Below are 23,906 nucleotides of genomic sequence, written 5' to 3'. Positions count from 1 at the left end.
CTCATAGCATTTTGTCTGTAAACCTCACAGATCTTCCAATGAATTTCTTTCATTTAGCTTTCTTTGCATTTAGAAAATGAATCGCAGATCGGATTACACATATGGCAGCATTTTCAATTGTGGCTGACATTATAAAGAAGCACTACAAAGCACACACTGGCAGCAGCGATCTGAAAATGGTGTACATGTCTTTTCATCGAGTCAGAGTAACTGCAGTGCATACTTGGAACTGAGATCATAGTGCTGCAATGTATAAAAATAGAAAATGAACTTACTTTGTGGATGACTTTCATAGATAACCTTGATTTCTTCATAGTTATCAAAATTTACATTCAAATGTTAATCAGCAATAGTAGGTAAACACAGATTAATGGACAAGTCTGGAACTTTTATCATAGAGTGCATTTCCTACCAACATTTGTATTTTCTTTTACAGTTCATGTGATTATCAATTTAATTATCTTCTTTTGTTTTTGTGTTTGTCCAGCTATGTAGAAAGGTCTGACATGTGCTTTCAATTGTTCTCTTTTTGTACGGACACACACACACACACACACACACACACACACACACACACACACACACACACACACACACACACACACACACACACACACACACACACACACACCTGCAGTCTCAGGCAACTGAAACCAAACTGTGAGCGGCAGCACCAGTGCATAATGGGAGTGGCAACTGGGTGGGAGTAAGGAGGGGGCTGGGCTGTCGTGGGGAGGGGGAGCGATAGTATGGTGGGGGCAGCAGACAGTAAAGTGCTGCATGTTAGATGGAGGGTATGGATAGGAGGGAGGGGAGGGGGGGTGGTGAGGGGGGGGGAAGTAGCAGAAAAGGAGAGAAATAAAAAGACTGGGTGTCAGTTACAGGATCATAGGATGTATTGCGGGGAAAGTTCCCACCTGCACAATTCAGAAAAGCTGGTGTTGGTGGGAAGGATCCACACGGCACAGGCTGTGAGGCAGTCATTGAAATGAAGGATATCATTTCTAGAATTTTCATGAAGGATATCACATTTGACAGCATGTTCAGCAACAGGATGGTACACTTGTTTCTTGGCCACAGTTTGCCAGTGGCTATTCATGCAGACAGACAGCTTGTTGGTTGTCATACCTACATAGAATGCAGCACAGTGGTTGCAGTTTAGCTTGTAGATTACATGACTAGTTTCACATATTAGTGGATGTTAGGAGGGGTGGTGTGTCATGCTTGCATAGCTCAGTCATTAGAGCACTTGACTGTGAAAGGCAAAGGTTCTAGATTCAAGTCCCAGTCTGGACACTGTTTTAATTTGCCAGGATGTTTCCTTTGATGGGATAGGTGATGTTAATGACTGGACTGGAATAGGTGGTGGTGGGAGGGTGTATGAGACAGGGATTGCATCTATTCCACCATCACACCCTGTCTTTTTATTTCTCTCCTTTTCCGTTACTTCCACCCCCCCTCCCCTCTCCACCTCTACCCTGCTCTCCGTCTAACCTGCAGCACTTCACTGTCCACCACCCCTACCATACTATCCCCCCTCCAAACCGCCCCAGCCTCCTCCTTACCCCCTCCCAGTTGCCACTCCCATCATGCACTGATGCTGCTGCTTGCAGTGGGGTTTCACTTGCCTGAGACAACTATTCTTATTCCAGTCCTGTTATGTGCTTATCCTACTCCACCTGAGGCCAGGCAGTCTGTGAAAGTAGCTCTGTCATATACTAGCTCTGCTGCAATCATTGTTCGGCTTTTTATATTGGTGGGACTACCAATCAGCTGTCCACAAGGATGAATGGCCACTGCCGAACAGTGGCGAAGAACAATGTTAAACATGCAGTTAAACATAACATGCTCGATTTCAACGGCTGCTTCACAGCCCAGGCCATGTGGGTCCTCCCCTGCACCACCAGCTTTTGTGAACTGTGCAGATGTGAGTTGTCCTTACAACGCATTCCCCACATTTGAAATTATCCCAGCTTTAACCTGTTGTAACCTACTGTCCCCATATCCACCCAACTGTTTTTTCTCACTCTGTCCTGTCACCCCCTCACAATTCGCCACCCCTCATCCTCATTTTGTGATGTTTTCTGCCAGCACACCCAACAGTATTTTCTGCTTCTCTGTACCTGTCTATTCTGCTCCTCGTTTTTTCTGTTGCCCTCTCCCCCCTCCCTACAGCCTCCCCTCACTACACCTGGCAGCCCTCTCCTGCCACCTCTAGTCCCTGCATGCCCCCAGTGCAGACTACTCCTTCCTCACCAGTACTCTGCTATCCCTTTCCCTTCTCCCACTCCACACTGGATTGTTAATCCCATTTGAAGCATTTCTGGCCATGCTGTCAAGCATGTGTTGTTCTTGGTTGTGTGAATGCGTGTGCATTTTTCTAATTGTCTGTCTGCAACTCAACAAGTCATCTTTGCAGTGAGTGGCAATCTATTCTGTTTATAATATTGTTAATATTCCAACCTGAACTTTCCACTATGTTTACAACTTCATAATAAATCACGTCTCAATCAACACCTGTTTCTACAGGCTGGGTTTTTACTCTACTTATGGATATTTTGTGCAATTTTCAATTGGAAAGTATGTGTCTGATGGCACAAAATAAGGATGTAAGTTTGAGGCATAGCTACATTTTTGGAAATCTGATAACATATACATAAAGAACAACAAAATTATACTACTCGTGAACTATAACTTGGCTTAACTCAGATGCAGGGAGTGGAGAGAGCGCGCAGGGTCTCCTGGGGGTTGGGAGTGGTGGGGACAAAATCTGACTCCATGTGCTGTAAGTCCGCAGTGCAGGCAACACACACACACACACACACACACACACACACACACACACACACACACACACACACACACACACACACACACACACACACACCTGTGTTCTGAGCTTCCACAACAGTGGTGATGTGCATGTTGGAGGTAATGATCAGTTAAATAATGACAAAGACAGTGATAGCACAGCTCAGCAATGGCTGGCTAATGGTATGCTGTAAAAAGCAATGGTGTGATACCTCTTAACTGATGCCGATTGCTACCAATCAGAATTAGGGAGGCCATGCACCAAGTTATACACTAAAGCACCAAAGAAACTGGTATAGGCATGCGTATTCAAATACAGAGATATGTAAACAGGCAGAATACTGTGCTATGGTTGGCAAGGCTTGTATAAGACAACAAGTGTCTGGTGCTGTTTTTGGATTGGTTACTGCTACTACAATGGCAGGTTATCAAGACGTAAATGAGTTTGAACCTGGTGTTATCATCAGCATATGAGCAATGGGACATTTCTGAGGTAGTGATGAAGGGGGATTTTTCCATATGACCATTTCACAAGTGTACCACAAATATCAGGGATCTGGTAAAACATCAAATCTCTGATATGGCTGCAGCCAGAAAAGGATCTTGTAAGAATGGGACCAATGACAACTGAAGAGAAACATTCAATGTAACGGAAGTGCAACCCTTCCACAAATTGCTGCGGATTTCAATGGGAGACCATCAACAAGTGCCAGTGTGCGAACCATTCAACAAAACCTTATTTATATGGGCTTTCGGAGCCGAAGGCTCACTCGTGTACACTTGATGACTGCACAACAAAAAGCTTTACACCTTGTCTGGGCCTGTAAACACTGACATTTAACTGTTGATGACTGGAAACATGTTGCCTGGTCAGACGAGTCTCATTTCAGATTGTATCAAGCAGATAGATGTGTGTGGGTTTGGAGACATCCTCATGAATCCATGGACCCTGCATGTCAGCAGGGGACTTTTCAAGCCGGTGGAGATTCTATAATGATGTAGGGCGTGTGTAGTTGGAGTAATATGGGACCCCTGATATGTCTAGCTATGACACCTGACATGTGACACGTACATAAGCATCCTGTCTTGTCATCTGCATCTATTCATGTCAATTGTTCAGTAGACTTGGGAAATTCCAGCAGGACAATGCAACATCCCATACGTCCAAAATTGCTACAGAGTGGCTCCAGAAACACTCTTCTGAGTTTAAAAAATTCTGCTGGCAACCAAACACCCCTGACATGAATATCACTGAGCATATCTGGGATGCCTTACTTCGTACTGTTCAGAAAAGATCTCCACCCCCTCCCACTCATATGGACTTATGGACAGCCCTGCAGGATTGATGGTGTCAGTTCCTTCCAGCACTACTTTAGACATTAGTCGAGTCCATACCCCATTGTGTTGTGACATTTCTGTGTGCTCATGAGGGCTACACAATATTAGGCAGGTGTACCAGTTTCTTCAATTCTTCAGTGTAGTTTCCACATAGTACATAAACATTAGGATAGGAAATAATGTATATGGGTTTATTTATTAGATATTTAATATACACTTATACACCCCAATACACTGTGAAAGTAGCACATATGCTCATTGTTTCAGAGATTGTTCATTATAAGGCGCATTCAAAAAGAAACGAGCAAGAGTCTGGAATGCACAAACTGGGGACAGAAAGGTAATACCATGGCATGTGTAATGATGTGTGGTTCTGACTAGAGCTTGGAAGTTCACAGTCTGTCAGTAGAGGGCATGTGTGCACATGTGCACATCACATGACTATACAGAGCTAGCAGCAGCAAGCATCAATTGGCCAATGCTGCCAGTTGCATTGCAGACAGTGACAAGGAGGCATCAAAAGAAGAGCAAAGAGCTGTTGTTCATTTTCTGACAGTGGAAGGAGGAGGAGGAACAGACATTCATCAACAAATGTCACAAGTGTATGGCAAACACTGCATGCCCCTTGCAAGGGTCAAGATGTGGCACAAGTGCTTCAGGGAACGATGGGTGTTGTTAGCTGATGATGCACGGTCTGGAGCACCACACTGCGTTACCGATTACATCATCCTGCTGGTGGATGCACTCATTACACAGGAGTGCTGAGTGACAGTGAAAGCTATTGCCACTGTGGTTGGATAGAGCATCGGAAGTGTTCACACCATTGTGAAGGAATGACTACACATTGCAAAGTGTGCACCCAATGGGTGACCCACAGTCTTCAACCACACCAGGAAGCATGTTGAATGGCTCACTGTCTGCAACACTATGCTCAGGAAGGGCATGTGTTCCTGGCATGAGTGGTGGCTAGAGATGAGTCATGGTGTCATCACTTAGAAAGAGAATCAAAATGACAGTCTCCAGCGGAAGCATCTAGAGTCACCACCACCAAAAGAAGCCAAGGCCATCCATATGAGTACAATGAGTGCAGGAAAGGTAATGCTGATGTTCTTCCTCAACCAAGATGGCCCCCTTCTGATTCACTTCTTGCAGCACAGGACAACAGTGAATGCCCAGCGTTACTCGCAAACCTTGACCATCCTTCACCAAGCGATCAAATCGAAACGACCAAGCAATCTCATGCGTGGTGTCATTCTGCTCAATGACAATGCAAAGCCTCACACGGCCAATAGAGTCGTGGTACTCCTGAAGAAATTGAAATGGGAGGTTATCGGCCACCCTCCATACAGTCAGGACCTCTCTCCCTGAGATTACGCCATTTTTGACCCCTTAAAAAGGCTCCGAGGGGCAAATGTTTCAACTCGGATGATGATGTCCAGTTGTACATGTGGAACAGGTTAACATTGCAGCCCTGGGAACTTTATGAGACAGTCATTCACCTCCTTGTGTCACAGTTGGACTAGTGTCTCAACAGGCAGGGTCAATACTTCTAACATGTAGTTACTGGTTTCTGTAATTATGCCTCTGACTCATTTCTCTTTGAACACCCCTTATATTTTTTGCAGAATGCAAGGATCCAGAAGGAGGTTTGTAGAATGGGAAGAGGAATTCAACATGTGGGGTTGTAGTAGGCTTATGAGAATTACAGCTAAAAAGTTAATACAAAACAGAATTGAATTCAGAGCACATTTTATCAGAGAGAACAGAACACAGGGGATATTCAGGTACTGGTCTTATTGTAAATAAGAAAAATAAAAACATTGTTATAGATATTGAAAGAATCCTGAAAATAAAGTACCAGGATTTGGTGTCAAAATAAATGAAAGATAGTTTATGTAAATCATTAAATTATGTACACTGGCTTATTCAAATTTTGACAAGGAGGTGAAAGAGGTCTATTAGTGCTCTATGAAGAGACTGATAAATGACAGCAAATCCAACTAAAATATGAAAACTGAAATTCTGTATGTGAAAATAGGACAAAAACTTTACTGAGAAGCTTGGGGTATGAAACAAGAAGTGACAAAAATCCTATGTTACTAGAATTTGTTAAGAAGAACAGCATGTTCATCCTTAAACCCATTCTTCCCAAGAAAAATAAACTGAAAATGGACTTGGGAAGGATCAGATTAAATAAAAATGAAATATGTAGCTCATAATTTAACAACTGCTAAGCAAATTGTAAATGACATGAGAGACCTAATTCACTTTAAAATTGGGTAATAAAATTCACTGGAAACAATAGAAGTATGAAGGAGACAAAACTAGAACAGATTTTGTGTAGATGTTGCAACAACAGATGACAAGAGCCATCTGTGGTATCACATATTGATACCACTCCGCAGATGTCAATGTTTGTAACAGAATTGCAACTTTCCATCACACCTCTTCCTGGTTGACACTGTGGCAGCTGTACTCTATTCCTGCTGCATTATTTGTAATGAGTCTTCATACACTTGGAGAAATACAAGTTAAGTGAATCTTGTGGTTAGAGTGTTAATGTGTTCACTAATCATTTCTGAATCTGTTCAGCTTTTCTGTGACAACAATTGCTGCACCACTCTGTAACCCACATCATCTTAACATTATGTATGAAGTCATATGCAACAAACATGATGATGAGTACTACTACCTAGATGAGGCAGTCATCTTGTTTGGTTATTTTTGTTGTTGTTGTTGTTGTTGTTATTTTTCCCCCAGTATTTGCCTTGCTTGTGCTGTTTATATTCTAGGATCCTTAGTTGCTGCTTTTGCAGCCCCTTTAGCTTTCTCTGTTCATTGCTTCATAGATTATGGCTACTAAGCCACAATCATGTGCTGCAGCTTACCTAACTCAGTTTATTCAGTTTCAGAGTCAACAACTGCCACAACTACTTGAATTGATGAATCAATCCATCATGGTGCAGATGACTTCACACAAGACACCAGACCCAGTGGCAATATCATCACCTGCACATGTGCTGTCATTCTGTGAGTTTGACAAGGTGAAGGAAGACTGGACAGAGTACCTTATACAGTTCATTATGCATGTTGCAGCACTTCACATATAAGTACTGACGAACATTCTTATTTATTGGCCATGGCAGGAGTGATTATTTACAGGTTGCACTCCACCACATCCTGCCCTGAATTAGTACCATACAAGAACCTATTGCAGATGCTTCCAAAGTATTATGAGGGCAGAGTACAAGTGACAGCTGCCCATTACAAATTCTTTAGATTGCACAAGCAACAAGAACAGACATACCATCAGTGGGTGACTGAATTGCAAGGCCTTACTAGAGAGTGTATATTCAAATGTGACTGAAGCAAATGTTACAGAGATACAATGATTTGTGATGTCATCATGCACAATGTAGCTAACTCTTGAATTCGAGAACAGATTCTTAATACACGGACACTTCCGTGCAAAAGGTACTGCAGGTTCTTGACTATCAAGATTCGAGTGAAAGCACAGCAAACACTTTTGAGGCAGCACCTATTTGTTCTGTAGATAGCCACAGCAAACAGGCCTCACACCCAGCTTGCAAACAGCATGGCCCGGTTGGCCACAGCGACAGCGCTTGTGTGAACATGTGTCACTCACAGCACAAGGTGTGAAGTCATTTCCTTACTGTAATATGTTACATGACCAGCAGGTCTGCCCCTCACATGAAGTGATTTGCTTTTCTTGTGGCAAATGGGCTCATGTACAGTCAGTGTGGGACGTCTACAATCAGTCAGTGTGCTTACAGAAGCATAAGGAACCTCCCTGAAAAGCTCGCAACTCGTCTACAGTGCTACATGAGGACAATGATTTTTCTGTCTCTTAATACTGCTGGATAATCAGTCCATTTTCAGCTTGACACTGGAGCTCCACTGGGTTTACTCAATTATAGCACTTACGAACTGCTTGACGAGCCTAAATTGTGCAGTTGTGCCATACGCTGATGACATATAACAGTCGTGACATTCCTGTCTTAAGGCACCTGTAGCCTTCCAAGAACTTTCTGAAATTTGACAAAGACAGTGACATTTACAGTGCTTTCCTCCCTTTTGATTTGTTTGAGTTAAGCATTCAGGATAATTTACTTTCTGTTTCTTCCTCTGATCCTCAGGAGAGTGGTGCTCAGTTATATGCAGGATTTCAGGATTTGTTTTCTGAGTTTTTAGGCAAAGCCAATAATTTTGTTGCTCATGTCACAATGAAGCACATTCCACAGTCAGGCTCGTTCCGCCCTCAGGCTCTTTTCAGGAACAGGTGGCTCAGGAAGTTGCTACTTTTCTAAACAGTGGGGTCACAGCATACATTATTGCCAGTCAGTGGGTGACCCCTCCTGTTGTTCTAAAGAAGCTCTCTAGCAGACTCCAGCTGTGTGCCTGATGTTAAGAAAACTGTGAGTCTTCAAACAGTTCCTGACGTTTATCCCTTGCTGTGCCCAGAGAAACTGATAGATAAAGTAGGTGTCAGTTATTACTTTTACAAAACTGCTTTGCATGATGCTTACTTGCACTTCCCTCTGGATGAGTGGTGGCAAGAGGTCTTTGTCATTAACACTCATCTGAGTCTGTTAAAAGTTTTGGTATTTCTGTTTGGCAGGGCTTCCACATCCATCACATTTCAGTGATTTCTGGAGCAGCTGACTACTAAAGTTTCTTTTTGTTTGAATTATTTAGACGACACTGTCATCTCTCACCGCACCCCTGAAGAACACATTAGCAGCCTTTGTACTCTGTTTCTAGTGTTGTCCACAGTTGGTCTCAAATGTAACAGAAACGAATGTGTTTTTTCCAGACTGAACTTGAGTATTTATGACATGTCACTAACAGCCAGCATTTTCAACCAGTGCAGTCACTATTGCATGCTATCTGTGACCTCCCACATGCAATGTGTGGGAATTACAGTTTGTTTTAGGGGTTCTGACATATTTCATACAGTTTATTCCTAATGCTGCTCAAACTGTGGCTCCCTTGCATTGCTTGCACAGGAAGAATGTTCATTTTGTTTGATTGCAAGAGCGTCAATCTGCTTTCCAGGCACTAAAAGATGCTTTGCTTCATGGTCGATGCCTTGTTCATTTTGATCCTCTTACAGCATTAGTGCAGTTTTGTCACATAAATTTGGTGCTGTTGGTAGGCTGATTATGTTTGCTTTGAAGTTGTTGAACAAAGCTTAATGTACTTATTGGCAAATTGAAAAGGAGGCTCTCACCATTGTCTATGGTGTCACTAAGTTTCATCAATATCTTTTTGGCAGAAAATTTCACTTGGTGACGGACCATAAATCTCTACAATCTTTGTTTGACCATTCTCAGTCAGCCCCAACTCACACAGTGCAGAAGGTGTAATGGTGAGCTGTTCTTTTGTCATTACCAATATGAGATTGTGTATCAGCTCACTTCCAAGCATGCCAAGGCAGATGCTCTTTCTCATGTCCCTGTTGGCCTGGACTCCACTCTTGATGAGTCCTCTGTTTCTTGTTGCTACACTGATGTACAACACACAATTGTTTTGTGTAGCTTTCTGCTCAGTCACTGGAAAATTGCCCAGGCCACAGCAGCAGATCCTGATTTGCAGATTCCATTGCACTATATCTACACTTTCTGGCTATGTTCAGCCAGACAGATTTGTAGTTCTGGGGTTCACCAATATTTTGCCCATCTATATGCTTTACACCTCACCAAGATGTTAATTTGCTTTTCACTGATAATGACTACTCACTTTTTGTGGTTCCCCAGGCTCTCCACACTGATATGCTTCATTTGTTACACCAAGGTCACTGGGGAATAGTTCTCACCAAGCAGTTGGTGCGACATCATTGCACTTAGCACAGTTTTGATGCCAAATTGAACAGTTGACTTCTCAGTGCCGAGACAGTGATGACATCAGCCAGCTATGTCTTAGCAGTTCTTTGCATTCCCAAAACACTGAGTGCCTTGACAATGTTTGCACTTGGACTTCATGGGCCTATATTGGAATAAACATTGACTCACCATCATTGCCACTTTTACCAAATTTCCCTTTGTGGTTTCTATGCACTCTACTGTGGCTTGTTCCACAATCCAGGCCTTGTCATCAATCTTTTTCCTAGAGGGATTGCCTGCAGTGATTGTGACTGACAACGGACCTCAATTTGTTGCTACCGAGTTGGTTGCTTCTGGCATCAAGCACATCACAAATGTACTACTCCAGCCACAATTCAACGACAAAGCTGAACACCTTGTGTGAACATTTAAGCAACAGATGGACAGACTTCATGTCTCCACACATGGGATCAAGCTCTGTTGCTCTTCTTGTTTTCCTATCGCTCCCAGCCAAGTGAAGGACAAACCACCAGTGGAGTTGTTACATGGACGACACCATTGCACCTTGCTTCAATTGCTGCATCCACCATGGTGGGTGGCACCCAGAATATCAAACTAATGATTCAGTCTTTTACAGGTTGTATGGCAGAGTGAGGTGCTGGGGGCAAAGCAACATTGTACAATGTATTGGATGTTCTTTGTTTCTCCTGCAGGGACTGGCAGGATTAGTGACATGGCAACTGAATCAAATTCATCCATGTGAATTGTGCAATCCTGCCACAGGCCCTACACTTTCAGATTCTGTGCCTGCCTGGACACAGCAGCCTTAGCTGCATCTGGCTCCCATGGTTCCCAAGCAGTTTGTGCCAGTATCAAAACCAATGGAAGTCAACAACCTTTCACAAGTGCAGCTGTAACCACAACCACCATTGTCTGTGGATGGGTACCTCTTCATGATGCTGTCCCACGTGTTGCCTTCGGTCCCTCTGCAGTCATCAAGATGCTTCTGTCTTTGTTTGCTGCATTGTTTCTGGAAGTGGGTGCATGTCCTCTGCCCTGTTTATTGGCTGTTGTTGCCGGTCAGGCTCAGGTTGTATGCCAGAGTGCAGGTGGGAGCTTGGCACCAACCTCAGTGTCAGTTTGCGTCTCCACATTGTCACCTGTATCAAGCCTTCCCTCCCATCATCATTCACTCAACTGCACCACACGACAACTGTGAGGAACCTGAGAGGGGCGGGGGAGGGGGGGGGGGATGTGGTATCATGCATCGATATCGCACCACAGGTGTTGATGTCAGTAACAGAATTGCAAGTTTCTGTTCCACGCCAATAGCAGTCATGCAGCACCTGGAGGACCCAGTAGTTTGCACCTGCTGTTCCACGCCAATAGCAGTCATGCAGCACCTGGAGGACCCAGTAGTTTGCACCTGCTGGGCCATATTTCCAGCAGCTCAGTACCATGAGTGCCCTCTGCCACTGTGATATAGGACAGATGGTGGTAGCCGCTCATCCCACTTGCACTTCTTGCACTTGGAGCCTCATCACTACGACACAATTCTTTGTGGTTAATACAGCAAGCCTCTTCTCTGTTGACATTGTGATAGCTGGACTCTATTTCTTGGTGCATTATTTGTAGTGAGTCTTTGTTAACTTGGAGAAAAACAAGTTAAGTAAATATTCTGTTGACTGTGTTAACTTTTTCACTAATCATTTTGGCTCCTGTCCAGCTTTCCTAAGACAACAGTTGGTGCACTACTCTGTAGCTCATGTTTCTTTACCACTGTGTATAAAGTTGTACAGAACACTATCAACAGAGAGGAAACTGTAAAAGCATTATTGTACTTTTTTAATGTTTTATAGTTCAAGGAATGAATTGGAAACATAGATAGTTAATCATGAAAATAGTGATATTCTGGATGTAATGGCAGATGTGATGTATAAAGCCACTATGTATAAGTAAATGAAAGGCACTTGCAAAAGCACACATCATATCAAAGCTGCAGGGGGCAAATGATATTGATTTTGCAGTGAATGGTGGAAAATGGTATTGGGTACAGTTGCTGCTACTCAGAATCTGTACATGTTCCAGTTTTCTTCAAAATGATACTGAATTCAAAATGTTCAAATGTGCGTGAATTCCTAAGGGACCAAACTGCTGAGGTCATCACTCTCTAGATTCACACACTACTTAAACTAACTTATGCTAATAACATCTCACACACACCTATGCCTGAGGGGCGTACACCCTGAGCCTGACTGACAACAATGACCAAAAAACTGGGCAGAGGGCATGCACCCACATCCAGATACAATGTAGCAATGCCGGTGGGAGGGGCGGCACAATCTGTGACATGATGCCTCAAACTGCATGGCCACTCCGCGTGGCCTGAATTCATAGTCTTGTCTTTGTGGTGCAATAGGATGCAAGTTCAAATTGTGTAAATCCTTAGCCTTGGTATTTCCGGGGTCGCTAGGAAGTGTTGAGGTTTCAGTAGAAATGATTAATGCTGCACACAAAGTAGTAAAAAAGAACCTTAAAAACTGTTACAGAATGCCTAGGAAGGAGGCTAATTCTCCACAACTGGAACAATGCTGTAATTCTTACACTGCAAATGAAAGGAGACAGTCAGGGTACAATCACTACAAACCTATTGGCCTCCTCTCCATAATACATAAGGTATTCACGAAAATTGCCAGAAACTGCATTAAAAAAATCAGTAACTTCTATCAGGCAAAGGAACAAACTTTCTTTAGAAGTAGATATAGCACAATGACTGTTTGCAAGTTGTAATAAGAGTATAGAATGGCACAATCAGAATGATTTACCACTTTATTTGGAGTTTGTATGTTTTGAGAATGCTTTTAACTCAGTCACAACAAAATCTACACTGACTGGCTTAAAGGGATTTTACATACATAAACTCAGGAAAATATGCCATTGCTACCACTTTAAGACTTCATCAGAATAGCGAGAAATTTGGAATTGAGAGGTGAATCAGGCAAGACAGTCTTAAAAGAAGTTTTCTGATACTTAATCTGGAAAAACAGAGAAGAAATGTGTGTTAACTGAACAGGCCTGAATGACTTGTTTCATTTCTGTCACTGTATGGGAAACACAGAATTCAACAAGAAATGATGGTATTTTTTATGTAGCCTACAGCTCAATTTCTGATCTGAGAAGTAACAGATAAAACAGGGACTTTGTGTAATTTAATAATGAAACCAATTCATGTACAGTATACTCAATTTACTGTGAGAAGAGGTGTGAAATGAATGGAGATCATTTAATGTTGAAAGAGCAAGTTGCTGCAACCTACTAGAATGCTTAGATATCAAACCCTTAATGTTTATAAAAAAGTATAGTGGTCTTTTGTAATGAGTCACAGTGACAAAATTTTCTCAAAGGCTTTATGAATATACATTAGAAAATATTTTTATTGCAGTCTTTTAGTAATATACTGAGAAAAACATTTAATTTTTATGGTTATTTCATGTTTCCAGGATACACAAATGAACTGAACACATATTCTTACCACATATAAACACCGTAATGTTATCCAGTAAGTTCTATATCACACTATGATTTCAAGATTTATGCTTACTTTTATCTTCAGAAGCACAAGGAGGTGGAAACTTCATTACACAGTAATGAGGACCCGATGCAGTAAATGTCATTCCAATATTGTATACTGTGCCATCATTCATGACCAAAGGGTGAGATGTATGGTTCACAATGCTAAGATAATTTGCTACATTAACCTGTAGAGAAATGTACACAATCATTAGAATTGTGAATATGTAGTTGAGTAATTACAAACATTTGAAAAATCTTCACTATAACTTCATTAATAATTGAGATATATCAAGTGGAGAATTTGTCTTCAGGTTACAATCACACAATGAGGATATACACTTGCAAGTGATTTCATCTTATACAATTCGTAATTATTTCAGATGTGCAGCAGCCTTGCTTTTGGTACCTTGCACCATTTAATCTCTTTTCTTTCACTAGTTACCTTTTCTTAATTTTTAGTCTCGATGAATGACTCACTAGTTCAAACAATTGATACTTAATAACTGACTTTTCCGTTTGTGATTTACTGGGTGCTATTCATATTTTTCCCTTTGTCCTTTCCTTCTTGTTTAATGTTCACTGTTCAGAAAGCCAGATCCAACATTTAACTGGAAATGCACAAGTATGTTACCCTGTCCATGGTATCCAGTGTTGCAGGATCAATGCGATGTATAACAGGTGATTCCGTGAATGTGTAGAACTCATCTCCAAAAGGATAGACAGATATCATGGCATTATCAGTCAGTGTTTCTCCAGGGTTGAATACTGCTGCTACTCTGAAAATAGATAATAAAACATATGTATTAGTAAGTTCCTCATTTACATTAATATTAAAACCCTACCTACATTATATGCAGACTAAAAGCAGTTCTTGAACTGATGCCTTCAATGAAAGCAAGAAAATCTCTTTGGTCTGATCCAAGATAAAGTAATTTTGCACTTCCACACTGTTCACTAGTTAAGTTTTGTTTAACGAGTGATTGAGTTTTTTCAGTGAGAAACCAAGTTATTCAGAGAGGATATAGCCTTCCTATAGTATAGTCTTGGGATAGGAGGATTGGGGGAGGGGAGTTCAGTTGAGTGATGTGAAATGTTAATTACAATGTTGCCTTCAGTCTGTACTATAATGCAACTTACGCATTTATCAAAGAGAAAACACTGGATTGTGTGTACCCAATTAAATTGACAAAAGCACATTTATTTAAATATTTTTGCATAATTAAACTTCCTGATGACTCATGTGAAGACTTCACATGGTAATGCCACTTAAAGTTATACAGTACTGTGCCAGTAAAGACAGCTATGGTAACAGTAAAAGACAGTTTTAAAGAAACTGTGATGTACATGAACATCACACAGGTAATTTAGAAGTAAATGAAATCACTCACAAAAAGATAGAAGCAATGAGTTTTTGACAAGCACACAAAAGTAAATGAAAACTTGCTAGCTTTTTGATGAATCCTTTAATGAGATAGAAAAGAAACACACACACACACACACACACACACACACACACACACACACACACACACACAATGTGTGCCGGCTGAACCCACAATGCCAGGATTGCAGTTTGGAGGTTGAGTGGGGTGAGGGATGGTATCAGGGGGAGTAAGGTGGGGGGGGGGGGGTAGGGGAGAAAAAGATGAGAAATGGGAGGAGTAGTTTGGGAAGGGTTGCTGCTGGCTCAGAGGAAGGCAGCAGGTATAGGGAATAGGAATGTGGAGGGAGAGGCAACAGGAGCATGTGATGGGAATGTGACACACGGAGACCAGAACCAGTGAGTTCATTCAATGCACAATCATAAAGATGTGAAATTTTAGATTGGGAGGGGGCGACAGGAAAGAGGGAGTGGAGACTATTGCGTACAGGTGTGGGTGCAGTGGGAGACTGAGGTCAGGATTTCAGGAGGAAAGGTTGAGCTGTGAGGATACCTCCCATCTGCATGCTTAAGAAAATCTGGTGCTAGTGGGAAGGATCCAGGTGGCATGGGTTCTGAAGCAGCAGATGATGTGCTCAGCTGAGAGTTCTACCACTGGTCCTTCACTCTTGTTATCCTTCTGGCCTTAATCCCCAGTAACCCACTGCAGGCACACTTCAACCCAACAGTCCTCCATTCCTCTTTCTTGATACCTCCTTCCAATCCACACCTCCATATCATCATTATAGTATGCTCCATTAACTAATTAGCCGTGGTGTCATGTGTCACATCCCTATCCCATGCACCTGCTGCCTCTCCCATTGGAATTCGTATACCAAGACACCTTTTGCCTCCCTCTAAGCTGCCAGATAAGATACCCCCACCCCACCCCACAGGACAGAGAGAGAGAGAGAGAGAGAGAGAGAGAGAGAGAGAGAGAGAGAGAGAGAGAGAGAGAGAGAGAGAGAGAGAGACAGAGTTTTCTGTTGATCATTAAAGAAAAGCTGGCAAGTTTTCACTCTTTTTGGTAGTGTGCTTGTCAATGACCCTACACTTCTATTTGCTGAATACTCTCCTTGACTCCTAAATTATTGACATTCTACCAGAATTTTCCTCGCCATATTTGACCAAACACAAGATATTTACAAAAATAGTAGATGCTGATGGATTACTGCCCATGATAAATGTCAACTGAATAATGCTGTTTGCTGAACTATAGTGCAAGACCACATCTTCTGCAATTTCACATATACTCAGAACAGTACATATAGAAGAGCTGATGTAGGAGACAATTGTATGGAGCACATCTGACAACAGCACACAGTCAGATGAGTAAGAACAAAGACAGACACAATCAATAAGAAATTAGCAGTGAATGTCAGGTGGAAGACAGTGAACACAAATCCATGCTGACTGTTCTTGAAACAAATGAAATGGCCCATATTTCTTCTAAGTTTGACAGAATAATAGGGGATACTTTTTAAATTGTAATGCATGGGGATTTTTTGGAATCAGAATATTTTCAACTAGTTTTTTTCTCTATTGACACCATAGCTATATATTAGTCATCAGAGAACAGATTATCTTCTGTCTCCTTTGTAGAATCATACTATAATCTTTCCAGAAGATCTACAGTACCCTGCAAAACACAATGGTGGTGCAGAAACTTAGAACACGGTCCTTGTTGGATGCCCTGTGTCAAACTATTACTCAGTCTTCTTCAAACAGTCAACACAGAACAAAATCAAGGATTGTCTTATCCTTGAGCTGTGGATATCTAATTTTCATGTGTCACAAATAAAATGTACAGTTGATGTCTAATTTGGGAATCAATTTTGTAATACTTACAACAGCTGTAAATCAACAAACAGTATATGTTTCTACAGACTTGCATGCATGTCTGAAGGATATTGTAATATAACATATAGACACAACGTAAACACTGATATTATGTGAATTATTAGTACTCTAAAAGGCAGTGTATTAGCAATAGTGTGCTTTTATACTCCATTAGTTAGTTATTGTATTAGGAATGGACTGTCAGGTATGAACTGTAGATAATTCTATAATTATTTGCGGCATTTTACTGAAAATTTGCATCTTGTAACACTTTGTGAAATATTTCTAGTTCAGCATGCTTTGGACTATGTGATAAAATGTAGGTTTCACAACTAATTATAAGAATACCTGCCTCACAAATCAGAGGAGGGTAAGGGTACACCAAGAGACATGGAAGGCACAGACGCAGTGTTTGTAGCAACCCTCAGGCTGGCAATATTTATATTTTTTTCTAATAATGAATAGAATTTTCCAATATTATTTAGTTCTGAGATACTATGGCTTTCACATACCTTTGGAAGATGGTCTGACATGGGTCAGGTACAGCAGGAGTTCCAAACTCACTGACAACAATCCTCTGTGCTGCCAAGTTGCGTTTGTAAGTTTTTGACTTGAGGAACCGACACTGGTATGTCACCTGTCCATCACTGATGGCATACCTGGAAACCAATTTCTAAGTGATAGTCAAGTCTCCAGTAGTGAAAAACGTTGATCATTGGCTTCAAAGATGATATATTGATGTGAGTGACAAAAATTTCAGTATTTTTTTATTTCAAAAGTTTTGTGCTTTACTTGTAGCATGGCCTTTTGTGCCTGTAGTAAATTAGATAATGCCTCAGAGAGTTATAATTTATGACTTCAATAAATTTCCTAAGCTTCTCAACAGAATAAAGTAAAATTTTGGCTAAAAATGCACTGCATAGTACATCAGTGATGGTTACTTCAAATGAGCACTACCTAATTATTAACAGTAAGAATTAGCTAGTTGGTGGTATCAGTAAGTAAAATGCTGGCCACTTTTCTGCCAGTATTATTAAATTGCAGTGATAAGCTCAATGATAAATTCTCAGGCTGGAACTGACCCAGTATTCATGTCACCTCTGCTAGATTCTGTTTCCTCATGCAGTGTGAATTTGCTAGAAAATAGAAAACACTGTCTACCACCCACTCAACGATTCTGCATTGAAGCTAATAACTGCTGTAGTTGCACTCCTAATCTAATTCAGATACAACAAGTGATAATTATATAACATCCAGTAGTGCACCTGTTCAGTGGCATCAGCAATAGTTAGCAAGAGTCTCATCTGTATATACCATAGCACAAAATTTGTGTATGACATTCTTTTTGCTTTTTAGCTTCTGTGTGCAACTGGGACATATTCAGTGCTCTATACTTATTTTGCCTAGCAAAAGCTAGGCTCTCATAGATTTCATGACCAGGGATTGTTGCCTTTGTGGGATCTTGATAGGGTACTAGTTGACCGGTTTCCATAAACAGCTAGAAGGTGTCATAACAACTGTTGACTACCTTCATAAGGCCACTGCATATTGTAACACTGGTGGACTGACAGGCCAGCAATTTGTCCTCAGAAACATTTCATGTAACTTTTGTTTTTATTGCGAGTGTGGTCTGTGTTGGGTGGTGGGTCACATCTAAGTCTTGAGCTGTTTCATATGGAAAGCTGATGTAATAATGGCTGAAAGGCTTTCCCCAGTATAATGATGAAATGAAATGAAATGTCGTGTGATGAGGGCCTCCCATTGGGTAGACCATTCGCCTGGTGCAAGTCTTTCGATTTGACGCCACTTCGGTGACTTGTGCATCGATGGGGATGAAATGATGATGATTAGGACAATACAACACCCAGTCCCTGAGTGGAGAAAATCTCCAACCCAGTCGGGAATCGAACCCGGACCCTTTGGATTGACAGCCTGTCGCACTGACCACTCAACTACCGGGGCGGACAGTATAATGATTAATAGTTCTGAGCCATTGCCTTCTGCTGAGAATGAAACAGAGCCAGCGAGCCTTACCTCTCCCGATTGAGTTGCAGTCTCTCTCTTGTTGAGATGCAGCAGCCACAGAAGGAAAGGATGGTCTCTTTCAAGGAAACAGCATCATGGGAGGTGAATAAGTCAAACAAACACTCAATTTTTATCATGAGATGATTCATCTGCACACGTGAAGAAAAGACTGCAATGAGCTGGAGATTGACACTCTTAGGAAACAATGACATCAATCACCTGGGCTATGGGATCATTTTTCATTTCATTTGGGAGAAAGACTAAAGTAAGAAAGATTTTCAGATTCCAGTGTCAAATGTTCTGTGAGTTTTCATACTCTGATAAATGCTGCCATGTTGCATCAGAAACAAAGAGCATTTGAAGATCAACCTTGCAACATCAACTCCTTATGTTATTCATTATTTTCAACTGTTTACTGTTTTGCATATATTTTATGTACATTTTGTTGCATATGTTACCATGTACATTTTGTCATTATTTATGTTTATTTCCGATGTTGTACTAAATGTGGACCATTTCTGTACATAAAATGTATTCTTGAAAATGCTATATGATTATTGGTCCATGGATACGTTCAATACAACTGCAACAACAAGGTAGGTAAAGCTGGAGGGTATTCCCTCTGTGTTGAGGAATGGAAAAATGTGGAAAGAAAGTATGCAGTGATCATGACAACTCAGGACAAAGCTACCAGTCAGTAGTCACTTGGATTGTGTATGAGGCTAAAATCTATACCGTACCACTGCATTGAAAAACTGCCTTAGATGATTATTGTCTCTGATCACAATGCTCCACAGCTGCTGTTATTTAGAAGAAGAGTCAAGCATGACCTTTGTTAAGTGTTGAGGTTGAAACTACACAGTATTTAATAACACCGATTAAGAGCTTCACATCACTGCCTCCAAGCAATTGCAATGCTTTCCTTGGGACTGTAAATCACATGGGCCAATATTTGTTGTGTGTTCTTTTGATTTATTTAACTACAGAATTATTTAAAGTGTATGGTGTTGTAAAATGTTTGTATATTTTTTGTTAAAATAAACATGCCTATTACAGTATTTATGGCTCCTATACTTAGTTCTCCTTTCCTAATCATATCATAAATTGTTACACGGTACAATGCTCATAAATATTAAGGTACTATCTATAGTTTCAGTATTCATTTACAATGTAATAGCTAATATTTATTGAATATTTTTTAGCCTTTGGTTAAAGGTGTGGTATTCATTTACATCTTTAATTTTTTGGGCGGTCTACTGTACAATTTTATTCCATGATAAAATGCAATATTTTGAATCTTTTGACTTGTTTCTTCTGTTCAGACGCAAATGGTGCCTGGATATGGTTCTGTGGTCACGTATTGTGCTGTTTGTGGTGTACAGATTCACATGGAACTGTCCAAATTTCTAGCTTTTTTGAATAATTCCTTTCAGTGTGGCCTGTTACTACTATTTGTTACTAGTCATATATTCATACAGCTCTTTTCTGTACCTTGAAAATTGTTTGTATGTTCCCAGCACATATTCCCTAAAACATTATCCCATCAGTGAGGATTCAGTGCGTATATCCAAAGCAGGTTACTTTGAGGCATAAAATATTACACACTAGTGCAAGGATTCGCAGAGCATAACATGCTGAGCGTATCGTTTTTGCCAGAATTCTCACATGTTCTGTCCTTTTCAATTGACAGTCTACATTCATCTCCAAGAATTTGGTATCAGTTATACAATCTAGTACATCATTGTTTACTTTCAGTGTAGGATCATTGTGTTTTTTAATTAGTTGGAAGTTTGTGCAGTTTGTCTTTTTCAAATTTAAATTTACTCTATTCCTTAATGACTAGTTCATGACAGTATGACATAAGTGTATAGATAAAAAAATCTACTCACCAAGCGATGGCAGGAGACCACACATACAAAAATCTTAGAGAGCCAGTGGCTACTTCTTCCAGCAGAAGGGTTGAAGGAAAGGAAGAGGGGTGATGGAAAAGGACTGGATAGTTTAGGAAAAGGGTTAGAGTTCAGGAAAGTCACGCAGAACTTTTTATCAGGGGAGATTTGGACGGGATGAGAATGAAAGACTCCAGTTCTTTTCCTTCAATCCTCTTCGTTCCCCTTCAACCCTTCTCCTGGAAGGAGGCACTGGCTCCGAAAACTTACATATGTAAAAACTTTTTATGCGTGTGTTCTGCTGCCACTGCTTGGTGAGTAGATTTTTTTATCTCAGAGCTTCATTTGACTTTTCTGATAGCTTTGTTGATTTTTTGCTGTAATAGCTACTGTGCCACCATCAACAAATAGTATTTCTCTCCATACCACACACTCTTTGGGAAATTGATTGTATATGTAAGAGGACTGGGCCCAATACACTTCCCTGAGGAATGACTATACTAATATATTTTTGATCTGGTGTTTCACTACTAGTCTTTTAGAAATATGTGAGATTTCAACACTTTGCATCAAGTTTTCTGACTATGTCTTAAACCAGTTCTTTGAAATACCCCTTATTCACAATAGTTGTAATTTGTGAAATAAAACTCTGTGGTCAACTGTTCAAATGCCTTTGATAGATTCAAAAAATGACTGTTGCATTCTCGCACTTGTCTAGTGCTTTGAGTATGACTTTAGTAAACTGTACTATCTGACTGTGTACCGGTACCTCTCGTGAGCCTGAAATTGAATTTTTCATCACAGAGACAGTTGTGTTTATTCAGGTATTTCATTAGTCTATAATGCGGCTCTTGCTATTAAAAAGATGCCAAATGCATGCGGATGAGCTATATTTGTCTCAAAAAGAACGTGGTAAGTACTGTACACTCTGTCCTCAGTTATTGGAATTACCGGACAAGTTTTACAAATGAATAAGATGAAGAGAGAAACGTTTTGTTACATACTTGCGATGATTCATAGAGACCTTGAAAAGCAAGATTACACAAATTCTTTTGCTGAATTTATTTGAAGTTGTGCACACATGGGTCAGTTAACTTTCTGTGTCTGTCATTCATCATACTTGTGAAAGACAAACATGAAGTTTAGAATAAGATAGTCTGGACACTTCAAGCAATGGGAAACAAAACATAAGATGCACCATCATTCTCACTGGAACAAATTTTTTGAGGTTATAATTTACGCTTAAAAATTCTGATACAGATTTTGGTTACTCATGGTTTGCAACAAACTTGCAATTTCGTTCCTTAAATTCCAAACTATATACCATTTATATTTTTTGTCCTCAGGATGCGATACACTCCTTTGAATAAACTTATCAATTTGTCACAATACATGTTTCGTGTTGTGTCGGTCAATATGATCAAAGAAAACAAACTGATTTGAATTTCACCGATTGCCTTAGTCAGTATGTTCAGGTGATGGGATCACTACACTGTGACCACACACATAGTGACGTACTGATTTGGACCATGTCGGTAGTCAGCGGAAGCCATCGAAGTTGGTGCCACTGTGACTGCATCCTAAGAAGGATATACACACTGAGGGCCGTCTCGAAATGTTCGCCTTTCTAGAGAATGAGAAAAATGACCCTCAGTTCCCATGTCATTATGTGGGAACATCTTCCTAAACTTTGGAGTTTGGTGTAACGAAACAGTTGTACAATACAAATGCTCAAAAAAGGCTTAAAAATGGTTCAAATGGCTCTGAGCACAATGGGACTTACCGTCTTAGGTCATCAGTCTCCTAGAACTTAGAACTACTTAAACCTAACTAACCTAAGGACATCACACACATCCATGCCCGAGGCAAGGATTCGAACCTGTGACCGTAGCGGTCGCGTGGTTCCAGACTGAAGCACCTAGAACCGCTCGGCCACTTCGGCCGGCAAAAGGCTTACACCTTCAAAATTCAGATAATCATTGGAAAATGTCAGGCATTAATTTAAAGTTTATAATTGTTTATATTCCTTTTCCTTTGCTGAAGGGATGTTCATTTGTTCTGTGTGGCTGTTGATTGTACTTGTTGGTAGTTGTATGTGGTCCAGCCTATGCATGGGTGGCGCTAATTGAATAATTGTTGTAAGACAGCCATAATTAATTACAGCATCGTTACAGTATCATTAATTAATTTCATGATCACTACTACAAACAAGCATCACGTTTGAGATTGAGAACCTCTATAATGATCTTTCACGATCAGCTTGTCTGTAGGGCGTAAAAGAGTTGTCGGCAGTATCTCTCAGTTTTTCTATAGTCAAAAATGAGTTGTAAGTGAACAGTGACGCATGAACGTGGTTTACTTAGTTTTTTGTGCGTTATGAAGTATAAAAGCATAGTGGGTAGAGTGGAAAAATGACCATTAATCGTAAGTTTTTTTTGCACCTTATAAACGAATGAAAGCCCCAACTGAAAGTCAGGGAATTGAAAAATATACCACATACGATCAAATACCACAAATAAATGCAAATCAAACTCAAATATCTTCGTTACAGATCCCACTAGTTATAATGACCGAGAAAATGTCTGAAAATTACGTCGAAAAAGGGAGAAATTGACAATTCCCTAAAGTGTAAGATTTTTTTGGATCCATGCCAACCTGACAAAAGTTATAATCCCAAGAATGATGTGGATTACATAAAGAGAATATTTCTATTTATCTTGCTGTCGTTATAAACACAGTTGGTTTATTCTAAAGCTTTTTAAGTTTTGTATGCTTCTTCAGCCACATACAACGCACGGCAGACACCAGAGCGCATTAACAAGCCGTCCATTCACCAGTTTCAAAAAGTCACACCCGTTTGAAAAATGCATATTAATTTCGAATGGCCGAAATATGTACCTGAAAAGTGAAGTAATTTTGTTAATATTATGACAAAGAAAACCAAGAGTGTAGAAGAAATCGCCAATGACAATCTTGCGAAATTTGTATAAACTAATTGCACTAAGTTAAAATTAGTTGTTTCACGAGTATTTTTTGTGCATTGCATTTTTTCAGTTTAAGAGGAAAAACGGATTCAAATACTGTTTTTGATGAGTGCAGTTTTCAGTAGAGTGTAAGTCGAAGAAACGTGGAAGCATTTTTGAAGTGCCCTTAATAATGCCTCCTATA

The 23,906-nt window shown here is 40.5% G+C and overlaps 1 protein-coding gene across 4 annotated transcripts in view; it reads right to left on the bottom strand.

Moving 5' to 3' along the window:
* The window catches only part of LOC126278180 (carotenoid isomerooxygenase), a 323,874-nt gene that overhangs the window by 37,187 nt on the left and 262,781 nt on the right, over positions 1 to 23,906 (bottom strand). For all 4 annotated transcript variants that reach the window (XM_049978088.1, XM_049978086.1, XM_049978089.1 and 1 more), the window contains 3 exons: positions 17,337 to 17,483; positions 14,197 to 14,341; positions 13,594 to 13,750 (listed from right to left, as the gene is read on the bottom strand). In XM_049978088.1, coding sequence (XP_049834045.1) covers positions 13,594 to 13,750; positions 14,197 to 14,341; positions 17,337 to 17,483 — 449 coding nt within the window. The remainder of the gene's footprint in view (positions 1 to 13,593; positions 13,751 to 14,196; positions 14,342 to 17,336; positions 17,484 to 23,906) is intronic.

The sequence above is a fragment of the Schistocerca gregaria genome, chromosome 6 (genome assembly GCF_023897955.1).
Source record: "Schistocerca gregaria isolate iqSchGreg1 chromosome 6, iqSchGreg1.2, whole genome shotgun sequence".
Lineage (NCBI taxonomy): Eukaryota > Metazoa > Arthropoda > Insecta > Orthoptera > Acrididae > Schistocerca > Schistocerca gregaria.
This window is presented reverse-complemented; position numbering and strand designations above follow the sequence as displayed.